Source organism: Rhinatrema bivittatum, chromosome 7 (genome assembly GCF_901001135.1).
Source record: "Rhinatrema bivittatum chromosome 7, aRhiBiv1.1, whole genome shotgun sequence".
NCBI classification, from domain to species: Eukaryota; Metazoa; Chordata; class Amphibia; order Gymnophiona; family Rhinatrematidae; genus Rhinatrema; species Rhinatrema bivittatum.
The window spans coordinates 84,722,438-84,746,489 of record NC_042621.1 but is presented as its reverse complement, the minus strand read 5'-3'; the positions used below and the strand labels follow the sequence as shown (position 1 = coordinate 84,746,489).

The 24,052-nt window shown below is 47.1% G+C and overlaps 1 protein-coding gene across 1 annotated transcript in view; it reads left to right on the top strand.

The window, feature by feature from the left end:
• Nucleotides 1–5,616: 5,616 nt before the first annotated feature.
• Nucleotides 5,617–24,052, top strand: part of SPG7 (SPG7 matrix AAA peptidase subunit, paraplegin) — a 128,201-nt gene continuing 109,765 nt past the window's right edge. The window contains exons 1-2 of the mRNA XM_029608599.1: nucleotides 5,617–6,103; nucleotides 21,942–22,044. Coding sequence (XP_029464459.1) covers nucleotides 5,981–6,103; nucleotides 21,942–22,044 — 226 coding nt within the window. The 5' untranslated portion in view covers nucleotides 5,617–5,980. The remainder of the gene's footprint in view (nucleotides 6,104–21,941; nucleotides 22,045–24,052) is intronic.

Below are 24,052 nucleotides of genomic sequence, written 5' to 3'. Positions count from 1 at the left end.
GGATGTACAAAAGCTACTCCCGAACAGGGCGGGAGGCTGCCTTTGGCCCACTTAGTACTGCCCTTGCAAAGGTTGTATGCTCCCGGGCCTGGATGTCCAGGTGGTAGAACCTGGAGAAGGTGTGTATGGAGGACCATGTTGCCGTCCGACAGATCTCGGCGGGCGACAGCATCTTGGTTTCCACCCGGGACACTGCCTGGGCCCTTGTTGAATGGGTCTTGACTTGCAGAGGTGGAGGCTTCCCTGCTTCTACGTAGGCCGCCTTGATTACTTCTTTGATCCAGCAGGCTATGGTTGCCTGCAAGGCAGCTTCCCCCTGTTTCTTCCCACTGTGAAGGATGAATAGGTGGTCCGTCTTTCGCACAGATTCCGATCTTTCCAGGTACCGGACTAGGAGTCTGCCGACGTTTAGATGGCGAAGAAGGCGTGAGTCTTCAGAGTCCTTATGTTCATCTGGAGATGGCAGCGAGATGGTTTGGTTTAGATGAAATTGAGAAACCACTTTTGGTAGAAAGGAGGGGACAGTGAGTAGCTGTATGGTTCCCGGTGTGAACCTGAGGAACGGTTCCCGTCAGGATAGCGCTTGAAGTTCGGAGATATGACGGACTGAACATATTGCCACTAGGAATGCAGTCTTCAAGGTCAGGAGCCGTAGTGAGAGGCCGGGTGTTGGTCTGAAGGAAGTTCCCACTAGGAAGCCTAGTACTAGATTGAGATTCCATAAGGGCACCAGCCACTTTAATGGTGGTCGGATTTGTTTGACCCCTCTCAGAAAGCGGGAAACATCTGGATGGGTTGATAGACTGATGCCGTCCACTTTGGCTCTGAAGCAGGCCAGTGCAGCCACCTGAACCTTGAGGGAGTTGAGAAACAACCCCTTCTTCAAGCCATCTTGCAGAAATTCCAGGATCATGGGAATTTTGACTGTCCGCGGAAGGATCTCGCGGTCCTCACACCAGGCTTCGAATACTCTCCATATTCGTTATGTAAGCTAGTGATGTGGAGAACTTGTGTGCTCGAAGCAAGGTGTCAATCACTGCCTTAAAGTATCCGCTTTTCTTCAGGCAAATCCTCTCAAGATCCAGACCGTAAGAGAGAATCGAGTCGAGTCTTCGTGGAGGATCGGTCCTTGCTGGAGAAGGTCCCTGTGTGGAGGTAGGCACAGAGGATTCTCCGCAAAAAGTCTTCGCATGTCTGCGTACCATGGCCTTCTTGGCCAGTCCGGGGCCACTAGAAGTACTAGACCCCTGTGGTGTTATATCTTGTGGATGATCCTGCCCAGTAGTGGCCATGGTGAAAAAGCGTACAGCAGGTCTTCCTGTGGCCAGGTCTAGACGAGGGCGTTGATTCCCCGGGATTGCGGTTCTCGTCTGCAGCTGAAGAACTTGGGAACTTGGGCATTGGACCGGGTTGCCAGTAGATCTATGGCTGGGTTTCCCCAGTGGTTTACTATCAACTGGAAGGCTGTGGTCAACAGCGTCCATTCCCCTGGGTCTAGGCTCTCTCTCTGCTCAGGTAGTCCGCAGAGACGTTGTCTTTTCCCATGATGTGGGAGGCTGAGATCCCTTGCAGGTTTGTTTCCACCTACGCTATGAGAGGGTCTATCTCCAGGGACACCTGTTGGCTTCTGGTTCCTCCCTGGCGGTTGATGTAGGCAACTGTTGTGGCGTTGTCCGACATGACTCTGACAGACTCACCCCAGAGTCTGTGGCTGAATCATAGACAGGCTAGTCTGACTGCTCGGGCTTCCAGTCGGTTTATGTTCCATGCCACCTCTTCCTTGTCCCTGGGCCGTCAGTTCCTGACAGTGGGCTCCCAACCCTCGCAGGCTCGCATCCGTGATGAGCAAGATCCAGTTCGGTGGGGATAGTTTTACTCCCTTGCTCAGATGGTCTTCCTGTAGCCACCATTGGAGCTAGGTCCGAACCTCTGCTGGTAGCTGGAGGTGAATGGAGTAGTTGTAGGATGTCAGGTTCCATCGTGACAGTAGGGAACGTTGTAGTGGGTGCATGTGGGCCCTTGCCCATGGAATGACTTCCAGGGTAGATGTCATGAGACCGAGGACTAGGAGGTAGTCCCATACCTTGGGGCAAGCATAGTTCAACAGTTTTCGCAGCTGATCCATCAGTTACTTTCTCCTTGGAGGGAGATAGACAACCTTGTCTTGCTTGGTGTTGAACCGGACTCCCAGGTACTCTAGCGATTGGGAGGGCTGCAGGCAGCTCTTGGCTGTGTTGACAACCCACCCGAGATTCTGCAGCAGATTCTTGACTCTGGTGATCGCCTGGTGACTTTCCTCTGGAGATTTTGCCCTGATTAGCCAATCGTCCAGGTAAGGATGTACGAGGATTCCTTCTTTCCTCAGTGTTGCCGCCACTACCACCATGATTTTGGTGAAGGTCCGAGGGATGGTAGCTAGTCTGAAGGGTAGCGCCCGGAACTGGTAATGATGGTCCAGTATCGCACAGCGTAGGAAGCACCGATGGTCGTGATGGACTGGAATGTGGAGATAGGCTTCGGATAGATCCAGTGAGGTCAGGAATTCTCCCGGCTGTACTGCCCTTATGACTGAGCATAGGGTTTCCATGCGGAAGTGTGGTACCCTCAGGTAACGATTGACGGTCTTGAGGTCTAGGATGGGCCGGAACCTTCCTTCCTTCTTGGGAACAATAAAATAGATGGAATAGTGACCAGTATTTTGTTGGTGCATTGGCACCGGAGTTATTGCCTTTAGGCTGAGTAGTTTTGTCAGTGTGGTTTCCACTGCCGTCCTTTTTGAGAAGGAGTGGCACGGTGATCTCACAAATTTGTCTGGGGGATGCTGTGGAAGTCCAGATAGTATCCCTCTTGAATGATGGTTAGGACCCACTTGTCCGACATTATCTCGACCCATCTTTAGTAGAAGAGGGTAAGTCTGCCCCCTATGACTTCTTCCTATGGATGGGTCTGTTGATTCTCAATGTGGGGTGCGGCCGGGGCCTGTACCTGAGCCTGCTCCCCTCTTGTGTCTGTTCCGAAAGGACTGAGCCCTTCCTGCGGGGCGAGGTGCTTGGTAGTGTGTGTTCTTGTACGGTCTAAAGCGCTGAGCTCCTCTGCCCTTGGTTCTTCGGGGGGAGGAGCGCTGGTTTCTTTTGTTCCTGTCCTCCGGTAGGCGAGGAACTGGAAATTTGCCCCATTTGTTGGCTAGCTTCTCCAATTAGCTTCCGAACAAGAGAGATCCTTTAAAGGGCATCCTCGTGTGGTTTGCTTTGGATGTCGCATCGGCTGACCAGTTTCGGAGCCATAAATGTCTTCTGGCTGCCACTGCCGAGGCGATGTTCCTGGCTGAGGTGCGCACTAGGTCTGAGGTTGCATCCGTGAGGAAGGATACTGCAGGTTCCATCGTCTCAACAGGCGTGGTTGCGCCTCTGGAGAGGAGCAAGCAAGAACGTGCCACCAGGGCGCAGCAGGAAGCGATCTGAAGAGTCATTGCTGCTATGTCAAAGGACTGTTTAAGGATGGATTCCAGTTCTGTCCTGGGCATCCTTTAGTGCCGCTCCTCCTTTGACGGGAATGGTCATGCGCTTGGAAGTTGCACAGATCATGGCGTCCATCTTTAGGAACTGCAGGAGTTCCTTAGCCGTGGGTTCCAAGGGATTTAGGGCTTCTAGGGCCCGTCCTCCTTTGAAGCTGGCCTCTGGGGCATTCCATTCCAGGTCAATCAGTTGCTGTACCCCTTGCAACATTGGAAAAATAGCATGAGGCCTGATGGAGGGAGACCAAGATAGGGTTTATCTTTGGTTCCGCTGTGGTGTCCTTGCCTGGAATGTCCAGTGTCTTCAGGGTCTGGGACACGAGAGCTGGTAACTCATCTTTGGAGAAGAATCGCAGCATAGTTTGGTATGGTTTCATCCCTGGAGGGATTTCTCCTTTCTCATTGGAGTCAGCCTCGTCCTCCAAGGTGTCTGTATCCTCGGTAGGGAGGCTCTTGCTTAGGAAGGGCACGTCTCGAAGGGGCCTGAGAGGTGCTTGGAAGGTCTTGCGCTTCTGGTGGCGACTGGGACAGAGTTGCAGCTGGTACTGAGTGCGCTTGGAGAAAGGTCTGCAGCCCTTTGAAGAATTCCACCCAGGAAAAAGCCACTGGGTCCATGTTGATTCCAGGTGGCGCTATATTGGAGGCCCCAGAGGTGCCTTCTTGTGTAGGTGCCGAGTTGGAAATACAGAGGTCCGGGGTACTATCATTAGTGGATCCAGATCCCTCTACTGGCTGTGAGGGACCCTGCTTTGGTTCCCCGAGCCTCTTCGCACTGCTGGCATAGGGAGGAGGCCACTTCAGGTTGCGCAGCTCTCAGGTGGCAGGCTGGGCAGAGAGGTTGTCCCTTGACCTTCTTGGCAGGCGGTGCCATGGTTTGTGCTCTTGGGGAGCTTCAAAACTCGTCTGTACGGGTAGGTGTGCGCGCCAGGAGGCTTAGTTGTACGTTCCGGGTGCGCCAAAGATGTGCGCGCAAGCTACTTGTGCGCGCCGCTGTGCGCACGGCAATATTTCTGCGCTCAGGCCGTCTAAGCGGGCCGCTATGCGCCCAGCACAGTTATGCGTGTCGCTGTGCGCACGGCACAGATGTATGCGCCGCTATGTGCACGCCTCAATTGAGAGGGCAATACGGCGGTCAAGGGGGGGAAATGCCGCAGACGACCACGCGGACAAGATAGTGAACCCCCCGGAGGGTATCCACGTGTGTGGACCCTCGCACCGGATCTGGGTCTAGCCCAGACGGGGCTGCTCAACCCGATTTAACAGATGCCAGAAGGGACGATCTGTGCGGCTATTCGAGCCTCGGAGACCGGAGACAAGAGAGGTTTCTACCTTACCTGGTCTCGGCGTTTCCTGGTCTCGTGCCGGGCGGTCTCCGGCTGCGGGGGGAGAGGGAATTACCTTCACCACCGCGCTCGATTCTACACCCGCTGCCTCTCAGCCACCCTGAGGCTAAGTCCACGCCGGGAGCCAGCTACCGGACCGAGGCTTGCCTCTGAGGGATTTATTTTTATAACCTAAAAAACAGTTACATTATTTAAATTGCACCTATATGTAAAATTATGCATATTTGCCATAGAATTTAACTCTTTGTCAAGGAACCTTGAAAAATCTGCAGCAGGAAACGGGGGCTCTGGCTGCTCGAACCCAAATGGCTACTCCTACTTTAAAAATACCATTATTGCCAGTTTTTGCTATTATATTACACCCACTGCTATTCAAATTTTTAGTGTTTGTAAATGTGTTGACAAAGAAACTAAAAAGCCGTATTTTCAACTATATCCCATAGACAGGCAGAAAAGTAACTTCACCCTGAGGAAGGTGGGAACGAGTTGGGGTTGTGGCGACGAGTTCACTGCTCCTTAACTTTTGTTTTGGGCACTAGTCTACCCCACGTCCGCATTACCTAAACATTTAAATACAGGCTGGTTAGTCTCACTTTTTTTTTTAACTGGGACCCCGTACTTTGCGTCGGCTTCAGCACCCCAGTTATTTTCAAAAGTTGCCTGCTCTGCGGAGGCCCATTCATTCCCATGTTGGAGCTGATTACTAACCCACCAGGCCATGCCTTCAAAGTCCCGTACGCGGTCAGTTCCCTGCCCCTGAGGGTACACTAGAGAAGGAAGTGACTTAGCCAAGGTCACGAGGGGGAGCATCAGCAGGAGACGCGAGGCTTTGAACCCTGGTTCTGGGCCCCGGCCATGCTGGAACCGCTCCCAAACAGCATAAGCCTACAATGGCCACGCGCCAGAGCCGGGAAACTGCGTTAGGCTTCAGCAGAGCTCCCAGCTTCTCCCTGCGCTAGGGAGGCAGGAGCCCAGGCCCCGAGCGCCGGCTGCGCTCTCCCTCCCGTCTGCCAGGCCCCGGCCCTGTGCCGCGGCCTCGCCTCCGCCCCCTTTCCCCGTGCTCCGCCTTTCGCGCAGACTCCCCTGTTCCTCTACGGCGAGGGCTGGGAGCGCCGGCTGCCGCATGTCGCTGCCGGTTTTGGGCCGCAGGCTGCCGCTCTGCCGGCCCTGGCTCCGGCTCTGCGGCTGGGGGCTTGGGGCGAGGCCGTGCGGAGGCCCTGGAGCTCCGGGCGGCGCCATCCTGCAGGTAAGAGCCCCTGACGTCTGCTCCCTTGTGTAAGGAAAGGCCGGGGGGGAGCGCTTTTCCCGGGGCACGACAGGGGGTGGTACCGCCCCTTTGCTGAGCCACGGGCACGGCCTGTAATTGCCCCGGAACATAGCTGAGGTGAGTTAATACCCCTGCCAAGGGCATGGTGTGTATCGCTTTGCTTCATTTGACCCGTTCCTGGTAGTGACTTCCCCCCTGCTGCAGCAGTACAGCTGTGCAAATTGAAACGAAAAGATCCCTCAACGTAGGGTTATCTGACAGTCTTCCAGAACTTTAATGACAAGTTAACTTATATTTTACTGACACATGCTCTGCTGTTTGTTGCAATATTTTATTGGCAATTTAACAGATATTTAAAAAAGTGTGATGATTATAGCAGTGAACCAACTTAATGCAAATCAATGTACCAGTTTGTTCATATATGAATGTCCCCTTTAATATGTACTTTAAGAATCATAATTGCCCCATAAATTAAGGTGACTTATAATAGGTGGAGTCTCTTTATTTTCTTATGCTTTCTTGTTGCCATTTTGTACATAGTTGGACTTCGTATGTGAGATTCTCCCCCTTATGTACCAAGATGTAGTACCCAAATGTCAAGTACTGCAGCTAGACGGAGCCCGAGTCCATGGTACTGGACACACAGACCTGTTACTGACATGAAATTCTTTTTCCAGGCATATTGTGTTTTGTTTCTTTTTTTTTTTTTAACATAATTATCAGAGGGAAGACATTAAGGAAAACCACAGCAGTAGTATATAACTTTTAAAAGGGAGACTTTTTGATAAAATGAAGACATAGAAAAAAACTAAAAAGAGGGGTTGCAGAGTTTACATGCAGCGTAGATGTTGCTTAAAAACACCATCTTGGAACTCCAGACTTAGATGTATTCCATGTATTTTTCTGTTACCACAAGACCTAAGACTAGAAGCAAACCCCAGAATCTTCAAGAAGAAAATAAAGACCTGGCTGTTCCAGCAAGCCTATGCTTAATCCAACGATGGCTACTTTAACACTACCCTTAGCCATACTCATCCTCAGAAATTAGAGCACATTTGGTATATCTGATGTCTTTTCTTTTATAGTTGTATTTTATCGATTTTAGTACTTACCTTCTTAAGATGTTTTTTAAAATAGAATTTTTTTTGTATATTTTAGCTTAACGTTTCTGTTAATTAACCATGTAATTTATTGTACACTTTTTAATTGTGTTTTATATTTTATTACATTGTAAACTGATGTGATGTTTGCTACGAACTTTGGTATATAAAAGCAAATAAATAAATAAATGTATCACCAAAGGCAGAAAAAAAAAAGACCAAACTGTCAGCATGCTTTAAAAATTGAATCCATTTTTTCAAAAAAATTGGAAGGTGGTTCCAAATGAAGAAGATAGTATAAGCACTGGTAAGTTAGATGTAAAGCATTAATAAGGCAAGCTTGCCAGAGAGTCACAAACTCAAAATAAATACTTGTGCGAGTATATTTAAAGCAAGAAGCCTGTGAGGGAGTTAGTTGGACCACTAGAAACACAGAAACATAGAAATGACGGCAGAAGAAGACCAAATGGCCCATCCAGTCTGCCCAGCAAGCTTCACACATTTTTTTTCTCGCATACTTATCTGTTTCTCTTAGCTCTTGGTTCTATTTCCCTTCCACCCCCAACTTTAATGTAGAGAGCAGTGATGGAGCTGCATCCAAGTGAAATATCTAGCTTGATTAGTTAGGGGTAGTAGCCGCCGCAATAAGCAAGCTACACCCATGCTTATTTGTTTTACCCAGACTATGTTATACAGCCCTTATCGGTTGTTTTTCTTCTCCCCTGCCAATAAGCAAGCTACACCCATGCTTATTTGTTTTACCCAGACTATGTTATACAGCCCTTATTGGTTGTTTTTCTTCTCCCCTGCCGTTGAAGCAGAGAGCTCTGCTGGATGTGTGAAGTATCAGTTTTTCTTCTCCCCTGCCGTTGAAGCAGAGAACTATGCTGTATATGCATTGAAAGTGAAGTATCAGGCTTATTTGATTTGGGGTAGTAACCGCCGTAACAAGCCAGCTACTCCCCTCTTTGTGAGTGTGAATCCTTTTTTCCACATTTCCTCTTGCTGTTGAAGCTTAGAGCGATGTTGGAGTCACAGTAAGCATGTGTATGTTTATTTAATAAGGGTATTGTCTCCAGGCAGTAGCCATCATTCTGGCGAGTCACCCACTCTTCATTGGCGGCCTCTTGACTTTATGGATCCACAGTGTTTATCCCACGCCCCTTTGAAGTCCTTCACAGTTCTGGTCTTCACCACATCCTCCGGAAGGGCATTCCAGGCATCCACCACCCTCTCCGTGAAGAAATACTTCCTGACATTGGTTCTGAATCTTCCTCCCTGGAGCTTCAAATCGTGACCCCTGGTTCTGCTGATTTTTTCCTACGGAAAAGGTTTGTCGTTGTCTTTGGATCATTAACACCTTTCAAGTATCTGAAAGTCTGTATCATATCACCTCTGCTCCTCCTTTCCTCCAGGGTGTACATATTTAGATTCTTCAATCTCTCCTCGTACGTCATCCGATGAAGATCCTCCACCTTCCTGGTCGCCCTTCTCTGTACCGCCTCCATCTTGTCTTTGTCTTTTTGAAGATACGGTCTCCAGAACTGAACACAGTACTCCAGGTGAGGCCTCACCAAGGACCTGTACAAGGGAATAATCACTTCCCTTTTCTTACTCGATATTCCTCTCTCTATGCAGCCCAGCATTCTTCTGGCTTTAGCTATCGCCTTGTCACATTGTTTCGCCGACTTCAGATCATTAGACACTATCACCCCAAGGTCCCTCTCCTGCTCCGTGCACATCAGCCTTTCCCCCCCCATCGAATACAGTTCATTCGGATTTCCACTCCCCATATGCATGACTTTGCACTTCTTGGCATTGAATCTCAGCTGCCATATCTTCGACCACTCTTCCAGTTTCCTTAGATCTCGTCTCATTCTCTCCACTCCTTCCGGCGTGTCCACTCTGTTGCAGATCTTAGTGTCATCCGCAAAAAGACAAACCTTACCTTCTATCACGTCCGCAATGTCGCTCACAAAGATATTGAACAGGACCGGTCCCAACACCGATCCTTGCGGTACACCACTTAAAACCGCTCTCTCTTCAGAGAAGGTTCCATTTACCATCACACATTGTCTTCTGTCCGTCAACCAATTTGCAATCCAGGTCACCACCTCGGCACTCACTCCTAAGCTTCTCGTTTTATTCACCAGTCTCCTGTGCGGAACCGTATCAAAAGCTTTGCTGAAATCCAAGTATATGATATCGAGTGCTCTTCCTTGATCCAATTCCTTGGTTACCCAGTCAAAAAAGTCAATCAGATTTGTCTGACAGGATCTTCCTCTGGTGAATCCATGCTGCCTCTGGTCCATCAATTCTCCCGAGTGTAGATAGTTCACTATTCTCTCTTTCAACAGTGACTCCATTACTTTTCCCACCACCGAAGTGAGGCTAACCGGTCTGTAGTTACCAGCCTCCTCTCTGTTCCCACTCTTGTGAAGCAGGACCACCACCGCTCTTCTCCAATCACTCGGCACCACTCCCGTTTCTAGGGATCTATTGAATAGGTCGCACAGCGGTCCCGCCAGCACATCTCTGAGCTCCCTCAGTATCCTTGGATGAATCCCATCAGGCCCCATGACTTTGTCCACTTTCAGATTCTTTAGCTCTTCCTATACATTATCTACTGTAAATGGATTTTCCTCTGTTCCGCTTCCCTCCAATTTCTTGTTGTGTAGAGATGGTACTTCTCCAGGGTCTTCTTTAGTGAACACAGAGCTGAAGTATTCATTTAATATTTCTGCCATTTCTTTGTCTCTCTCCACACATTGATCATTTCCACCTTTCAATTTCACTATACCACTTTGGACTTTTCTCTTTTCGCTGATGTATCTGAAAAATGTTTTGTCACCATATTTTATCTCCTTGGCAATCCTCTCTTCCGCTTGACTTTTTGCCAACTTGATTAATTTCTTAGTCTCCCTCAGTTGAATCAGATATTCTTTGTGCTCCTCCCTTTGGGATCTTTTGTATTTCTTGTATGCAGTTCTTTTAGCTTTAATTTTGTCAGCCACCTCCTTTGAGAACCAGATATGTTTCATTTTTCTTTTGCTTTTCTTTACATTTCTAACATATAAAGCAGTTGCCTTGGCGATTGCTTCTTTTAGATTGGTCCACTGCTGATCCACATCTCTCTCATTTTCCCATCCATTTAGTTCTTCCTCTAGGTACTTCCCCATTTCCTCAAAGTCTGTGTTTTTGAACTGTAAAACTCTGGTCTTTGTGCTTCTTTTCCATATTCTTTTAGTGATATTAAACCATACCGTTTGATGATCACTGGTGCTGAGGTGGGCGCCCACCTTGACATCAGAGACGATATCTCCATTATTGAGCACTAAGTCGAGAATAGTTCCTTCTCTTGTGGGTTCCAATACCATTTGTTTGAACAAAGATACTTGCATGGCATCCACTATTGCTCTACTGTTTTTAGATTCTGCAGATGGGATTTTCCAGTCTACATCTGGCATATTAAAGTCACCAACGATCACCACTTCCCCTTTCTTACCTATCTTATGGATGTCTTCAACCAGATTTCTGTCCAGCTGATGACTAGATGACTGAGTGGTAAAAGGGATGCTCAGGCCATAACAGAAAAATACTTTGCTTTGGTCTGTATTGAGGGAGGGTATCAGGGAGATACTTATGCTGGAAACATCTTTTGAGGATGATGGTTGAGAGGAATTAAAGCAAATCAAGGTGAGCTGTGAGGATGTACTACTGGAAATTGATAAACTGAACAGTCACATTTACTGGGACTGGATGGCATACACTCCAGAATACTGAAAAAAACTAAAAAATGAAATTGCAAACTTCCTACTATTAATCTCATCAACTGTGGTATTTGAGGACTGGAGAGTGGCCATCGTAATCGATCTCTCTGTTTTAGCTACTTACCAACCCACAATAGGACATTGCCTCCCATGACTTTTCAGTTTCCTGATGAGTCCTTTCTCAAACACCTTCTGAAAATCCAGAAACACTATATCAACTGACTCACCCTTGTTTGTATTGTAACAGATTTGTAAGACAAGACTTCTTTTAGCTAAATCCATATAGGCTCTGTTTGATTAATTTACATCTATTCAAATGGCCAGTAATTTTGTTCTTTGGAATAGATTCTACCAATTTCCCCAGCACCGATATTAGACTTGCTAGTTTGTAGTTTCCCTGATTACCCCGGAGGCCTTTTTAAAAACGGGCTTTCTGTCAATGGAGAAAGGTAAATAGTGTAATGTCCCAGGGATCTGTACTGGGACTCATGCTTTTTTTTTTTTTAACTCTTTATTTTATCATTTTTCATGGCATACAATCTTCCACTGCAAAAAATTAACAGTAGAACAGTAAATACCTTAATTTATTAAAACATAACATGTAGTGTTTAGGTTAGCTTCTGCCATCTCGGTATATCACTAGGTCTCTTACAACAAAGAAAAGGAAGATTCTGAAAAAAGAGGCATCTCCTTTAACAGAGTTGGATAATGTTGATGATACAGGCTCCATACCCTGTCCTTAAAGGAAGGATTCCCCTTTGAGATCGTATCGTATTCTCTCAATATCTGAGATTTGCCAAATTTGAGCACGCCAATAGTCCAAGCAAGGCTCAAATTTCCAAAAGGTGGTTATAGTAAAGCGTGCCACTAGAAGGAATTGCCCAACTAACAGCTCAATACTGTAAAGTGCGGCCGCGTTTAGCCCGCTCCTAACTCGCGTTCTACTCACTTTCTGGCCGCGTTAGCCCTTCCTGCGATACACTATCCCCTTTAACCTACTCCTACCGCGTTCTAAAATCCCCAGGCAACCCCTTCTGCATGCGGCATGTATATTGCATGTAAACGAGCGAATTAGCTATTCCCTAGCATCCATTAACCCGCGCCCCGACTATCGCTATTTTACCCTTCCGTTTTGCCGCGTGTTTAACTTGCTAACTTACCGCCTACCCTTACCCCGCGTTAGAGGCAGGGGTAAGGGTAGGCGGCAAACTTTCCCCCAGCCCCCGCTCACCTGCCCTGGCCGCGTCCATGGATGCTGGTCTCCGGGGCAGCCCCAGTCCTCTCCCCTCCTCCCGAAGCAAAAAAAAAGCGAAAAAAAAAGTTGCAAGAGAGAGAGGGGAGAGGACGGGCAATCCTACGTTCGGCGACTTACTTTTGCAGCTCCCCTCCGGACATCGTGGCTTCCCCCGTGCCAGTCCCCTCTCCCCTCCTCCCGAAGCAGGGTGCGAAAAGCAGCCTTGCTCCGGGAGGAGGGAAGAAGGGACTGGCAGTGTAAAGCGACGAAGCGGCGAAGCGACTTACTTTTTGCAGCCCCTCCGGACATCGGACGACCTCTCCTGCCTCCAGCTGCTCGCGAAGATGGACGCCTGCACGGCCGCTGAAGACGTGACATCACATGCCGTGATGCCAAACGTCGTGACGTCACGTCTTCAGCGGCCATGCAGGCGTCCATCTTCGCGAGCAGCTGGAGGCAGGAGAGGTCGTCCGATGTCCGGAGGGGTTGCAAAAAGTAAGTCGCTTCGTCGCTTTACATTGCCAGTCCTGTCTCTCCTCCTCCCGGAGCAAGGCTGCTTTCACGCCTTGCTTTGGGAGGAGGGGAGAGGGCTGACAATCACCCGCCCGCCTGCTCCCGCCTCGATGACAGCCCGCCGGATGAACGCGCGCCCGCCAGCTCCCACTGCCGCCGCCTGGATAAACGCGCGCCCGCTGGCTCCTGGGAGGGGGGAACCATCCACTTCCTGGTACCTGTCATTTCAAATGTCAGTTGAAATGACATTTGAAATGACAGGTACCAGCGCACCCAGGATACTGTATAGGCACTGTATTAAGCGCCTATACAGTAAAATGGGTTGCGCGGGCCTAACCCTTTGCCTAACGCTTGGCAGACGCGGCTTGCATTTGCAAGCAATTTGAATAGAGTATCGAGCGGTATGTGAGCAGGACTGTGCATGCGGGGAACGAGGGTGCGCCTGGCACTGCCGCACTCTTTCTAACGCGGCCTTGCTGTATCGACCTGTAAGGGTCTGTGCTTAACCGGGTATCCCTGAACCCTCCCAGTGGCCCAAAAGATCCAATTTTGGTTTAACAGGTACAGGGAGATCAAGAATATCAGCAATTTCCTATGTTGCCCCTGACCAAAACTGCCGCACATCTGGACAATCCCATCACATTTGCAGGTATGTTCCAGTCTCCCCACAAACCATCCAATAGAGAGGGCACTAGAATCTGGGAAAATTCCTGCATATTCCCTGTACGTACCCGGATCAGTCCAGACAGTGGGTTGAGCCTCCTGTCCAGCAGATGGAGCCAGAGAAAAACTCAAAGGGTATCCTATGTATGTATGTATGTATGTATGTATGTATGTATTTATTTATTTATAGCTTTTCTATACCAGCATTCGAGATACAATCACATCATTCTGGTTTACAAATAACAGGGGGTGTGGTAAACTTGAACCATTAACAAGTGGAAGAAGTAAAGAAGTTACAATGAAACAAGGGAGTTATAACGGGGGTAAGAGTAAGACAAAGCTAGAGTAACTTAACAGTAGGAAGAGCAATTATTTACAGAGTGTTGTCAAGTCTTTCAATGGTTGTTGCGGTGATTCAGTTAGGTTCGGGAAAGGCTTGTTTAAACATGTCTTATATCAGGACAGTGCTCCCCCTGTGTCTCTTCAGTATTTCTCTGTCACCAGCAGATGCAGATAGCAGAACCTGTGGTTCCCTCTTTTGTAGCAGTTTTGGTTTGCAGAATTTTTTTTTCTTCCTCCTTTCTCTGCTTTAGGATCAAGCAAGTATTAGTTTAATTCTCAATATTAAAAAAAAAAAAAGACAGGCGGTTCTATAGGTTCTATGTAAAGCTTGACCATCACTTCTGTTCTTCTACTGCATATAGAAAGATGAAAAGCAAAGATCCATATATTATTGCAGGCTTAAGCATCCAGATTAGTACTCAAATCTAAGTTCCATGCTTCAATAATTAACTGTGAGGTCACCTTCCCAACCCTGCCACTATTATACCCCAGTAGAGTATTGTAATGCTTTTTGCATATCGTGAGCACCAATCAGGTAAGATTCCAAGACATTTAGGGGCTCAAAAGGTCTGGTCAAATCAAAATGGCCCTCCAAGGGAATAGCAGTGGCTATTCCCTGATTTACGGGCCAATTCAGTAAAGTCCGCGGGAGAGCGGACAAATGCCCGCTCTCCCGGTGCGCGATTCTGTATTTAAATTAGGTGGTGCGGTAGAAACGGGCCAAAGTAGGCACTAGGGACACTAGCGCGTCCCTAGCGCCTCCTCTTGACCCGGAGCGGCGGCTGTCAGCGGGTTTGACAGCCGACGCTCAATTTTGCCGGCGTCGGTTCTCGAGCCCGCTGACAGCCACGGGCTCGGAAACCGGATGCTGGCAAAATTGAGCATCCAGTTTTCGGCCCGACAGCCGCCGGCCCATTTTAAACTTTTTTTTACTTTTTTACTCTTCGGGACCTCCGACTTAATATCGCCATGATATTAAGTCGGAGGGTGCACAGAAAAGCAGTTTTTACTGCTTTTCTGTGCACTTTCCCGGTGCCGGAAGAAATTAGCGCCGACCTTTGGGTTGGCGCTAATTTCTGAAAGTAAAATGTGCGGCTTGGCTGCACATTTTACTTTCTGTATCCCGCGCGCATACCTAATAGGGCCCTCAACATGCATTTGCATGTTGAGGGTGCTATTAGCTGCCGCAGGTTGGACGCCGTTTTCCTCCCCTTACTGAATAAGGGGTAAGGGAAAACGCGCGTCCAAGGGCAGGTTAACAGTGCGCTCCGTCGGAGTGCACTGTACTGTATCAGCCTGTTAGGAAATAGCCACTGCTATTCCCTGCATCAGCAGCATGGGATCTACTTAGTGTTTGGGTACTTGCCAGGTTCTTGTGGCCTGGATTGGCCACTGTTGGAAACAGGATGCTGGGCTTGATGGACCCTTGGTCTGACCCAGTATGGCAACTTCTTATGTTCTTTTGTTCTAAGGCCTGTCTCAGTTGCAAATAGTGCACATGTGATTCAGGAGGGAGATCATATTACTCTTTGATCTGTGAAAATGACCTAAAGCCATCATTATCATTCCATAATTGAGCAATAAAATTCAATCCACTATCTCATCATGCAGACAGGTGAAAAAGCATAATTGGAAAGGGCAGGATTTTCATATATAGGCATCATGGGGGGGAGACTGTCCATATTTTACCCAGAAATTGAAACGTTTGCCTCCAGATCTGTATCATATGTGTTAAAATTAGGCTCTGGTGCTCTTTAATATATTTATAAATGATCTGGAAAAGGTGGTGATAAATGCAGTTATCAGATTTGCAGATGACACAAAATTATTAAAAGTTGTTAGGTCCTGAGCCGATAATGAGGAATTGCAAGATGACCTTGCGAGACTGGGGATTTGGGCATCTAAATGGCAGATGATAGTTAATATGGACAAGTGCAAGGTCCAATTTTCCAAACTATAGTTACACAATGCTGGGTTCCTTATCATTTATCTATCTATCTATTTATTTATTTATTTAAAGCTTTTTTTATACTGATATTAGTAGCAACATCATACCGGTTTACATTAGAACTAAAGGTTGAAAATTTACAAGTAACAGGTTACGGGGATGGGAAGAAAGGAACCAAGTAACAAAATGAACTAAGAAAGCAAGCAGAAAAAACTGCTGAGTTAAAAAGGCATAACATTTGCAAAAAGGAACATAGCAACAGTAAAATCGAAGTAGTAATATAGTGTAACAAAGTAACAGAATGTTATACAATGCTAAAATCCTGGATAGTGATGCCTATTAGGCATCACTATCCAGGAAAGGGATCTTGGAGACATTGTAGACATCACTTTGAAATCTGCAGCTCAGTATGTGGTTATAGTAAAAAAAACAAAACCAAACAAATAGAAGTTGGATATTGTTAAATAGGAATGGAAAATAAAACAGAGGATATCCTAATGCCTCTGTATTGATCTCAAATAAAATATAGTGAAACTAGAAAAGGTACAGAGAGAGGTGACCAGAGAAGGGGATAGAACAGGTCGCCTGCGAGGAAAGGCTAAACATGTTAGGGCTTTTCGGTTTGGAGAAGAGTTGGCTGAGTGGAGATAAAACAGAAGTCTATAAAATCTTGAGTGTGGTGAAATAGGTACATGGTTATTTTTGCCCATAAAATAGTACTAGCACTAATATGAATAGGTAACACTTTTAAAACAAATCAGATAAAGTATTTTTTCACTCACTACATGATTAAACTGTTGCCAGAGGATGTGGTGGAAGCAGTTAGCATAACTGAGTTTAAAAAGGGTTTAGACAAGTTCCTGGAGGAAAAGTCCATAAACCATTATTAGCCATGACTGGGGCAAGCCACTGCTTATCCCTGGTTCTGAGCAAGAAGCATTATTGGATCTATTCTTTGGGAGCCTGCCAGGCACTTGTGAACTGGGTTGGGCATTCTCAGAGACAGGAGGTTAGCCTTGATGGATCTATTGCTTTGACCCAGTATGATATTACTAGCAGTGAATTTACTGATAGTTGGCAATCCTACTTTGGCAGGACAGTTAATTAAAAACCATCAGATTGAATTCTCTTTATGCCAGCATCTTTTTAGCCCTCTTACCTTTCTATATAGATTTCAGATTTTTTCCAAACAATTTTAGTAACTAATGTTTTACCAAGTTACGTTTGAATAATCTAACTTCCCTGTATGTACTTATCTCATACTTATCTCACACGACCCACACATCAACTCACCTTACCTTTATCAATCCACCTCATCAAATATTGATCTCTCTTCAGACGTCAGAGATCTAGGAGCATGGCTTGACAATCAACTTAACTTGAAAAAATTTATAAATACCACCACCAAAGACTGTTTCTATAAATTACAAGTCCTCAAAAAGTTAAAACCTCTCCTTCACTTTAATGATTTTCGCCTTGTCCTACAATCCATTATTTTTTCAAAACTCGACTACTGCAACGCAATCCTGCTTGGCCTCCCCGCTAACAGTATCAAACCCCTTCAGATGGTACAGAACGCCGCCGCCAGAATCCTAACAAACACCAATAAAAAAGAACATATCTCCCCTATCCTGAGCAACCTCCACTGGCTACCCATCAAACAGAGAATCCTTTTTAAAACCCTTACCATTATTCACAAATCAATAAACAACATCGCCCCTATATCTCTCCAAACGCAACTTCGTCCACACCTATCCTCCAGACCCATCAGAAGCGCCTACAGAGGCACACTGTTCGCCCCACCAGCAACATCTTTACTAAGAAAAAGAGCACTCTCAACCGCAGGACCACACCATTGGAATGCTCTCCCCCCAGACCTACGCCTTGAACCCAGTCTGCCAGAGTTCAAAAGAAAGTTAAAAACCTGGCTCTTCAGACAAGCGTTCCAATTTACAGAATCCAACTAAGCACCTTATCCTGATTGAACCTTAAATTTATTGTTTTATACAGTTAACAATATTCAACATATATATATGCAATATTTAACTTTTTAATTATTTTAATTTAATTTAGGTCACGAAAACATTCAATGTTTAATTGTTAATTGTTATTTTTCAATGTTATTTTTCAATGTTCATTGTTCGATGTTCATTGTTCGATGTAAACAACCCCGGTCTGACCTCCCAGACTGGGGCAATCTTTTCGTTTATTGTAAACCGGACTGATTTGTATTGTATACAGGAATTCCGGTATATAAAAATTAAAAATAAATAAATAAATAAATGTACCCAGATCAGTCCAGACTCCTGGGTTTTGCATCCCTGTCAGCAGATGGAGACAGACAAAATTTCAGTGACGCTGTACTTAACCTAATGTGCAATCTGCAGCCCCTCAGCACTTTTCTATCTCCAGCAGATGGTAGTCAGTGCAAAACCTGCAGTCTGGAGAGATCTGAAAACAAAAAGAAAGAAAGAAATAGAAGGGGGTTGTGAGGTCCTGGTGGGGCCATCCCCCTGGTTTTGAGGCGGATGAGCAGGGGATTGGTGACCCTTCGGTTAACTCGTCTGAAGGTGCCGTGAGGTGGATATCTGGTGGCCCAGATCCCTCATCCCTCACCAGGTACCGCTGGTCTGAACTGGCGGCTCTGCTTCTGCTGATTGGAACAAGGGAAGTATCATTTATGCTTTCTATCAGCGATTAAAGTTGAGAGAGAAGACGTACTGCAAGGGAGATCATCTCCGCTGCTCTCCCTTGCAGTACCTGCGAGGTCTAGAGGGAAGATTGTTCTCTCGATTCCAGCTGGTGGAGGTGCTGGTGGTTTTCCCCTGGGGGGGGGGGGGGGATGAAGAGGATTCCCAGTTTTTCTCCACAAGTTTTATCCTTTTAATGCACAAAGCATATTTGGCCAAAAAGGAGGCCAGGTTGGGTGGAAAATCCGAGTCCCAGTCTGCGATGAAAAGGGCGGTACCATCCAAAAGGAGGTGTACAGAGGGAGTGCGCAGGTCTTTAGGGCTGTTTACAGCATCCGGAGATCCTCAGGGGGAGACTGATGAATCGGACAATCCTGATACAACTGCAGGGGGGCCTCCTGGGGCAGGTGCTTTTTCAGATGGCTCACCAGATATGGATACCGGAGATGCGGATCCTGAGGAAGTGCCCATGGCAGAGAGCGATGATTCCAAGTCAATGCAGAAGGTGCTGCAGAGGTTGCGGTCCTTAGACTGGGTAGTGAATGTGGTGAAGAGTCATCTCACTCCCTCTCAGACCCTGGAATGTCTAGAGGTTCACTTCAACACACAAGCAGGGAAGAAATTCCTGACAGATGGAAGAATCTAAAGTTGCAGGAGCAGGTGGTTCACCTGCTGGCAATGGAGGTCCCCAGAGCGTGGGACTATTTACAAGTTCTGGGCTCGTTGGCTTCAACGTTAGTTTTGGTTCCCTGAGCTTTCGCTCACATACGGCCTCTCCAGAGGGCTTTCCTATCCAGGTGGAGTCCTTTATCGGAGGAGTTTCATTTTCCTCTCCCACTGCAGGGAGAAGGCAGGTAGAGTCTATTATGCTGGCTGCTGCATGCCAGTCTAGAATGTAATGTAGAACTGGAGGTTCTGGATTGGGTGTTGGTCACCACCGATGCCAGCCTTTCGGGCTGGGGAGTGGTAAATCAGGATTGGTCGGTGCAGGAGCGACCAGAGCGGTCAGACTCGTGTTACTTGCCTTTCTGCCATTATTGCGCGGGTGACCGGTCAGAGTTTTGTTAGACAATGCAACAAAGGTGGGATACATCAACTGGTGGGGGGGGGGGCACCAAGAGATGAGCAGTGGCTCAGGAGGCCCAGATGTTGTTTCACTGGGCGGATCAGCACTTGAAGCAAATAGCTGCCTCTCACATTGCTGGGATGGGCAGTGTTCAGGTGGATTTTCTAAGCTGAAAGACATTGGACCTCAGGGAGTGGGAGTTGTCCAAGAGTGCAATGGGTCTCATTCACAAGAAATGGGGGGGGGGGGGGGATATCCCCATCTCAATCTGATGGCAACCAGGCTGAACTCCAAGGCCTCTCGTTTTTTCAGCATAAGAAGAGAGTACGGGCCAGTGGGAGTTGATGCTCTGGTTCTTCTGTGTCCCTAGTGAGTTCTGCTGTCTGAGTTTCTCCTGTGATCTCTAGTGGGCAAGATACTACAATGGATAGAAAACCATCCAGGTGAGGAGATTCTGGTGGCTCCAGAGTAGCCTCGTCATCCATGGTTCGCAGATCTGGTGAACATGGCCATAGATGGGCCTCTAAGGTTCAGTCATCTAGCGAATCTACTTCGTCAAGATTCACTATTTTTAGATCAGGCGGCTCACTTTTGTCTCCTGGCAGCCTGGCTTTTGAGAGAAGGCTGAAAAGGAGAGGTTATGCCAACTCAGTCATTATCATGTTGAGGGCCAGGTGGTCCTCCACGTCTTTGACGTATGTGCGTGGTTGGAAGGTTTTTGACTCCTGGTGTCTTGCCAATGGAGTTCAGTCTCTGGACGCTACGGTATCACATGTTTTTTTTCTTTTCTTCAGGAGGGTTTAGTCAAGGGATTGGCTTATAACTCCCTTAAGGTACAGGTGGCAGCTTTGAGCCACATGTGAGCAGGGCCATACTCTGTCGGCGCATCCGGATGTCCTACATTTCCTGCAGGAAGCAAAGAATTTGCGATCTCCAGTGAGGAAGGTATGTCCTTCCTGGAATCTTAATTTAGTGCTTGGATGTTTGTGTGAGGCTCCATTTGAGCCACTCAGAAGGGCATCTTTGAAGGACGTCTCTGAAGGTGGTTTTCCTGGTAGATATATGCTCGGTAAGGAAGATTTCAGAGATCCAAGTGTTGTCATGTTGAGATCTTTTTCTTCAGATTTTGGAGTCAGGAATGTCATGTATGTTGCCTTCCTTCCTTCCCAAAGTGCTCTCGTCTTTCCGTGTTAATCAGATGGTGGAGCTTTCCGGATTTGGATTCCTCTGCGCCTCATGCTAGAGAGCTTAGGCTGTTGGATGTGAAGAGGGCATTGCTGAGATATCTGAAGGTTACGAATTGTTTTTGTAGATCAGATCCACTTCTTTGTTTTTTGGAATGGGCCGAAGAAGGGGTGTCTGACGTCTAAGGCTACGATAGTGCGCTAGCTCAATGAGGCAATTGGTTCAACATACGTATCTAAGGGTTGGCCAGTGCCTGAAAGGTTGATTAACTACAAGCAGAGACTGCGGTTTGCCACACGAATTTGTGTCTGGACCCTTTTGCTTTAAAGTTGTTTACTCATCGATGGCATACTATATAATCAAAGTGGATTATACAGTATCAGTGATTTGAAGTTTGGAGCCCCTGAGGCAGCGGCTACAAAGCTGCGAAACTCGGCCTGAGTCGGGCAATTTACTTGAAACGTCTCTGCACCAATAAAGGATTGAAAAAGATTAAGGCATCTATTCTTTTTGTGCACACCTGACGGTATCATAGATCGCCTACCTCTTTGTTTTCTCTGATCTGGGTACATACAGGGAAAGGAAAATTGGTTCTTACCTGCTACCTTTTGTTTCTGTAGTACCACAGATAAGTCCAGAGATTCACCCGGTGTTATGAAAGGAGACGGTTTTCCCTTGCTCTGATGTTCATATGATTGCAGAGTTGTTGGTGGTTACCATGCTGGTTTTCTATGTCCTCTCTATGGATTGAAGTTTTCAGTTGATTCAAGTCATCAACCTCCTGTTTGTGGGGGTGTGGAGTACGTGTTACATTTTGATATTCAGATCTCATCTTGGCTTGGGTACAGGTCAATACTGAGGGGCTACAGGTGGCACATTAGGTTAAGTACAGCGTCAGTGAAACTTTTTCTCCATCTGCTGCAGGGAAGCAAAACCCAGGAGTCTAGACTGATCTGTGGTACTACAGGAACCAAAATTAGCAGGTAAGAACCAATTTTCCTTTCTGTGCCCTTTAAATCTAGCTCATGGTGTGTCCTGGGTGCACGTCATGTCCTGGGATTTCTTTTTGCTGTGTGTGGGAATATTTGTTTGCTGTCCAAGTGTGGCAGGAAATATAAATCAGGTTAAAAAAAAACCCCAACCCCTTGTAATTCCAGCAATGGAGAGATTGGAAAGAAACATGTGGCAAAGAGCCAGATAGGTATAGGTTAAAGAGTTTCTTCTTAGCCTCTTGCTTTAGAAGTTTTAAAACTGAGATCACTTCAGATCAACCTGTGATTCCACGTTCTGATCCTTCTTTACACAGAAATTGCTGTCCAGACCACTGTCCCCCATGTTTCAAGGGCTTGGTGGATTGCTAATGAAACAGCAGGTGCTTCAGGACCCAGTTAGACTTTGGAAGATTTTAGGTATGTTGCTGTTTTCAGAGGAATAATAACACAATTCAGTTGAAATAATCAAGATTATCCTGAAATGAAGTATTGTAAAATATTGTTCTGTTTCTGACTGCCTATTGTCCCAGATCTTCTTTTCTTAATGAATGCATTTATTTTCCAAATTTTTAGTTTGTCATCCAATTTTTTTTACATTTCACTTGCGCAAGCCAGTGATTGAGGGAAACTTGTATTGTTACTGCCTGTGCTGTACCTGTTCTGTCATAGGATAGTGTGTGTGAGGTTTGCACTCTTGCTGCCTGTGTTGGGGTAATGTGTGTGTGAGTGAAGCTTGCCCTGCCACTTTCCCTGTACTGCATTGTGTCTGTGTGTGTGAGGGAAGTTTGAATTCCTGCTGCCCGTGTTGCACTTGTTTAGTAGAAGGGTAGTGTATATGTGTGTGCATGTGAGGGAAGATTTACTATTGCCTATGCTGTACTTGTTCTGTGGTAGGGTAGTCTGTGTGTGTGTGTGTGTGTGTGTGTGTGTGTGTGTGTGTGAGGGATGTTTGCATTGCTGCTGCCCATGCTGTACCTGGTCTGTCATGGGGCAGTATATATATATATATATATATATATATATATATATATATATATACTGTGTGTGTGTGTGTGAAAGAGGAAGTTTGCATTGCTGTTGCCTGTGCTGTACTTAGGGCTGCCAACTGGTTCCAGATTTTCAGGACAGGTTGATCCAGTACTGGTTTTACTCCCCTACATGCAGATAATTATAGTCTTGCTTTTCTTAGGGAATGCAATAGGGAAATCAGAATAAGTCCCAGCATGCAATGGGCTGGATCAAACTGTCCTGACAATCTGGCACCAGCTGGCAATTCTAGCTATACTTTGCAATCTGTTTAGCTCTCTTATCTAAACAAATATTCAGAGGGATAGCCATGTTAGTCTGGTTTAGCAAAAATGACTTGAGGAGGGTGGCACCTTAGAGACTAACTAATTTACAGGCCAATACAGTAAAGTGCGGCCGCGGTTACCCTGCTTCTAACCCGCTTTCTACTCACAATTTGGCCGTGTTAGTCCAACCTATGATTCACTATCCCTTTTAACCCATCCTTACCGCTTCTTTAAATCAACAGGTAACCCTTTCTGTCCGCGGCATGTATATGAGATGTAAACGATCAGATTAGCTGTTCCCTCCCATACAGTAACGCGCGCCTCGATTATCGCTTTTTAAACCTGCAGTTTTGCCGCTTGTTTAACCTGCTAATTTACCGCCAAGTCCAGCCGGGTGCTCAGGTCATGGCGTGCGACGTCCGAGGTCACGGCATGCACTCATTACCTTTTAGAGAATAGGGAGCCATGGGGAGCGCCTGATCTCGCCGCCGGCAGTCCCCGGGAGGAGGGGAGAGAGGACTGGGGCTGCTCCGGAGCTGTCAGCGCGGGAGATGGACGCAGCCAGGGCAGGTGAACGGGGCTGGCGGAAAGTTTGCCCGATTCACGGTCTTGTCCCGGGGAGTTAGGGGGTCAGGCAGTGAAGCGGGGCTGGCTGGGGCTGCTCCCGAGCTGTCAGCGCGGGAGATGGACGCAGCCAGGGCAGGTGAGCTGGCGGAAAGTTTGGGGGGAGTTAGGGGGTCAGTCAGCCCTTCTCCTGTATCCACTTCCTGGTACCTGTCATTTGACTGGGTGCGCTGGTACCTGACAGGTACCAGCGCACCCAGTATCCTGGGTGCGCTGGTACCTGTCATTTGAAATGACAGGTACCAGCGCATCCAGGATACTGTATAGGCGCTGTATAGCGCCTATACAGTAAAATGGATTGCGCTTCATGGACGCGCGTTGGATGCGGCTTGCATTTGCATGCCATTTAAATACAGTATCGCGTGGTATGTGATCCAGACTGTGCGTGCGGCAAATGCGGGTGCGCCCGGCACTAACGCACCTCTTTCTACAGCACCTTACTGTATCGGCCCATTATTGAGGCCTGAGCTTTTGAGGACAGAGTCCACTTCGTCAGATGCTTGGTTAGA